This window comes from Spea bombifrons, chromosome 2 (assembly GCF_027358695.1).
Source record: "Spea bombifrons isolate aSpeBom1 chromosome 2, aSpeBom1.2.pri, whole genome shotgun sequence".
Lineage (NCBI taxonomy): Eukaryota > Metazoa > Chordata > Amphibia > Anura > Pelobatidae > Spea > Spea bombifrons.
The window spans coordinates 136,001,289-136,005,870 of NC_071088.1; the positions used below are offsets into that span (position 1 = coordinate 136,001,289).

The window sequence follows — 4,582 nt, forward strand, 5'->3', positions numbered from 1 at the left end:
TGAACTTAACCTGCCTTTTCAGATCAATTGGAGATTATCAAATCCACGTTTCTTCTTCGGATTCAATTTACTTTACCTGTTTGCCTTATTAATGTGACCCTGTGTTCTCTGAGGGACTGCATTATATTTCAAGTCTGTTTTATACACTTCTCCGCTGAAAATAAATAAGAAAAGATCCATTCATCTCATAAAAGTGATTAAGTGAATTTATTTATATCCAATGTGGCTAAATAACCTGTCGGTCGGCTCTCATATGACAGTTTAATAATGCTTCTACTACCTCCATGTTGTTACCCGTAATTTGTAAAATTTAACCGTTTCAGTCCCAGGGGATTTTGGTGCCGGAGCAACTTCGGCCCATGTGTGCCCATGTCAACTATATATTGTTTCTTTTTTTTTTTTCTTTTTTTTTTTCAAAGCGAGTGAGTGCATGATACCATAGAAATTTTGTAAAAACTAAAGAAAAAACACTATTCTCCTGTTAGTGCCCACTGATTCTGAGCAGCCAGGGGGATCAAAATGAATGTCCTTCCCTTTGTGTATTCGGAAGGAGGCAGTAAATCCCGTACCACTATGGCAAAGTTTGTAGAAAGTTATGCCATACCGTTCTGGGGTATAAACATCAGTAACTTTTTTGCAAAAATTTTTTTAAAATGGGCCTTAACTTAGGGTGACCAGATGTCCCCGGTTTCCGAGGACAGTCCATGGATTGAGGACACTGCCCTCGGATGGTCCTTCGTTTTCTTCCACTGTATGGGGGAGCTGTCTATCGCGAGGCAACACTGATTTACTCTATCATGCGCTCCCTAGTGCGGCGTCAACTTGCTACGCCATGGGGTGGTTGGGGCAGAGAAGAGTTAAATCACATCAAGGTTACTTGACCCTGAAGGGCTCTGCAACTGGGCAGACAAGATGTTGGTCACATGAACAAACGTGGCCCCGCATTTCCAACAAGGAGGACTGTGCTTGCTTAACTGCGTGTACTGCGGAGCAGACTGCAGCCAGCGAGGGTCTGAAGTGAACTCTGAAATAACCACCAGTAGACATTTAAGACAGAAAAGTTTGACAATTGTGTCCTCATTATTATAATCTGTATATCCTATGTGTTGTTACCATGCAATATTTTACTGTTCTGAATTGTTCATTTATATTGTTGTTGTTGAATCACAATTATTTGGTAAAATATGCATCCGAAAAGATTCTAAGAAGTATTTTTTTTATCTCATGGACAAAATGTGAGCAATAACGTATATATATCATACAATCACTTCATAAGCACATACGAAATACACTGCATATATAATTTGAAGAAAATATGCTTATAAAATCGTTTTTACCATTTGCCAATAAAAAAAATGCCCCAGATTTCATTTTAAAATTGTTGCTCCTATACCTTAACTTGAACAACCTATACAACTGGAGGTTAAAAATGCAGGAATCTAAGTAAATCAAAATATATTGTCCTGGTCATAATATGGGCGAAAACAGGGGTGGACAAGAGTGTATGCTGGGCTTTTTCACAATGCCCATCACAAGGGTCAATGCCCCAAATTTTATATCTCATGGGGGTCAGCGGGATGCCAGGTCTGGCTTCTGCCCCCCTTGGTCAGCTGTCTGACCCTGAGCAGCATCTGATGGCAGGAGTCGCAATCAAGGGAGGGATATCTGGGTCTGACATATTTGTGCATTGGTCAGGCACAGGGACAGGTTCTGTACACAATGTTGGCTCAATATCTGATGCTATTATGGTGGCTTCGCCAGAATGAAGTACGCTTCTTTAGCGATGTAGACGTGCCCCATGCTCTACTCTATCCCAAATTCCCTCTATCCACCCTTCAGTGTAACCTAAACTAACCTTAACACTATAGAAAACTAAAAAAAAAATATAAAAATTGTATATATAACCATCAAGAGAGAGGGAAGGGTTAAATGTTAGGGTATAGGATAGAGTATGTATAGGGTCACAAAATCAGCAGTAAGTTGGCAGCTATCACACACACAATGCTCTGTCTCTCTCCTCCAGATCACAGAGATGGATGAGAGAGGTAGAACCTCTGCAGTAACAGCCATATTGCCCGGCGAACGAAAACAGGCCAGATGTGATACTGAAGGGGTTAATGAAATATAAATAAAAACGAAAAATACAATAAGAAGAAATAAACAATACAATACATAAGATGTACGAGAGATCCCTAAAGTGATCTCTTTCCATATTGAATTGGTAACAGTGCAAAAAATAGAAATAAAAATTAAAAAATACTAAAAAAAAATGTAAAATATAAATAAAAAGCCCTGACATCCCATTGTGATGGTACTATATCTGTAGTGGCACTGTAATCTGCCGAACATACTGTAAATTGGGTCAGTGTTCATCAGTGGCACCTATTGTGCAGAAGAAATTCTAAGCAAACGCTTCTTACAAAATAGTTTTTTTTAATTTTAGTATAGGTTTTACATACTAGCACAATTATTATATTTTGTGTGTTTCTATGGTTTCAAGTAGCCCTATTTTTTCCTGGGAAAGAAGGATGTATAATATGTGTGGATACATCAAACATTGGAAATGTGAATCTTGTTTAAAAAACATTTGCGCTCTTTATATATTGTAGTTTATTTCTCTTCTGGAAACGACACTGCACAGAGTACATATTCCTTGGTTACAGGTGGACAAAGAGTTTTTCATTTTTTTTCTTCCAAAAAGGTGGCAAAACTTCGATTTCATGCCCTGAAGTTCCTTTCTTCTCCTCATCCTCCCTGACAAAGCATCCCTTAACTGTTCAACAACAATCAACAACTTGAAATGCAGGTCTTTGGAAATAATGAACATTATTGCAATTTTATTTTAAAAGACTTTGTAACATATATATCTACATTCCGTCAAACCTGCTAATGGAATTACGGTCACACCTGGAACCCCGTCGTACTCTGTCCTTAATTACTGTGTCTTGTTGTTAGTGTAATAAAAAAAATCTACATTTTGCATTCAATCTATTATAGTTAGTCTGGTTTACCCAACTTCGAGCACATATGCATTTTTTTAATTATTCGCTTTCTGAGAACTTCTGTCCGTAAGCCATAAATTAAAGGGTTCAAGGTGGTTGAGACAGCGAGTCCAGTCACGGCGATAACGAGGTGGAAGTTACTGGAGACACCACCGATGTTTAGCCTGTACCTAAAACCTACGAATAACGTGGCGGCCATAAAAGTGGAGAAAGCGAGTAGATGGGTGACCAGAGTATGGATGGCCTTCTGACAGGCTTCTCTGGAGATCTTGAGGCATATTACAAAGGTCCTTATGTAGCAATAAACGACAACCAGCAGAGATGAAACTACCATGAGTATAGTCATAAAACTCCCAAGAATATTAATTAATGAAGAATTTCTGCAAGACAGTTTCATGAGGGACATTGTTTCACAGTAGACGTTGTTGATGGTGGCACCACACAGACCTAGACTTGACGTCCAAACAACAAACACAGTCTGGTCTACAAACAGAAAACCCCACGCCACAGCTATCCATTTTAATGTTTTCCTGTTTGTCATTAGGGTCGGATACCTCAAGGGAAAACAGACAGCCAGATATCTGTCATAAGCTATGATCGTAAACGTGAAAATGTCAAGGCAAGCATAAGTCTGCAGACAGAAAGCTTGGACGAGGCATCCACCAAGTGAGATAGTTGTATATCCAGAAAGCAGATCGATCATGAGCTTGGGGTAAAAGGCAGCGCTCCCAAACATCCCATTGACAATTAAATTACAGATGAAACTGTACATGGGTTCATGGAGGCTCGGTTCATTCCAAATGATGGCCACAATCATTAAACATAGGACAAGAATGGATACATATATCACTAGAGTTATCACAAAATAGAGGTATTTAAATCCCTCCATCTCTATTAGACCAAGAAGGACCAAATCAGGAATAATCTGTGTCTTGTTCTCCATGCTTTGCACACAACGCTGAGACCTAATCCTAAATCTTTTACTGTATATCCTGGAAAGCACGTTAATTACAGTAAGCTCGTCGCGTGGCATTTTATACACGTAGTTCAGAGCTAAATGAGCTCCCTGAAGATCTACCATCTGCAGAAATGTGACGACAAACTCTCTCCTGGCACGTTCACGCTAACTGCAGGTGTGTTGATCTGAAATAGTGCCACGCATGGGGACTTTCTAAATGAGCTGACCCCGAGACTCATAAATAATAGCACATTGTGAAGATTCCATGCAGTGACTTAACAAATGGTTGTAATAAGGTACTAATCAAAACTTAATTTCTCAGTACTCATTTAGTGACCTGTATTTGAGCAGGGACATCACAGCATTAAAGAATAGGAAAGAGTCCATTCCAGACTGTGTGACCCTCAGAATCTGCCCCTTCACCCCAAGACACTGAGATTAGGGCAAAACAACTGGGACTCGGGGTCAAACCTGTTCCCAGGTGTGAATATTACTAAAACGTGAATATCCCTCAAGCTAAAACACTGATTCAATGAAGAAGTTGTTTTAATCCATCCCATTACGAATCCTAAACTACAGTATTAAGTTGGTTATATAGTATGTCAGTGTATGGCAGAGAGAC

The 4,582-nt window shown here is 39.3% G+C and overlaps 1 protein-coding gene across 1 annotated transcript; it reads right to left on the reverse strand.

Moving 5' to 3' along the window:
• Positions 1 to 2,997: 2,997 nt before the first annotated feature.
• Positions 2,998 to 3,945, reverse strand: LOC128473899 (olfactory receptor 6Y1-like). The gene has a single exon (XM_053456121.1). The coding sequence runs from the start codon at positions 3,943 to 3,945 to the stop codon at positions 2,998 to 3,000; it is 948 nt and encodes a 315-aa protein (XP_053312096.1).
• Positions 3,946 to 4,582: the final 637 nt, after the last annotated feature.

Coding starts and splice junctions, on each gene's coding strand:
- LOC128473899 (XM_053456121.1), bottom strand. CDS start 3,945: ATGGAGAACAAGACACAGATTATTCCTGATTTGGTCCTTCTTGGTCTA.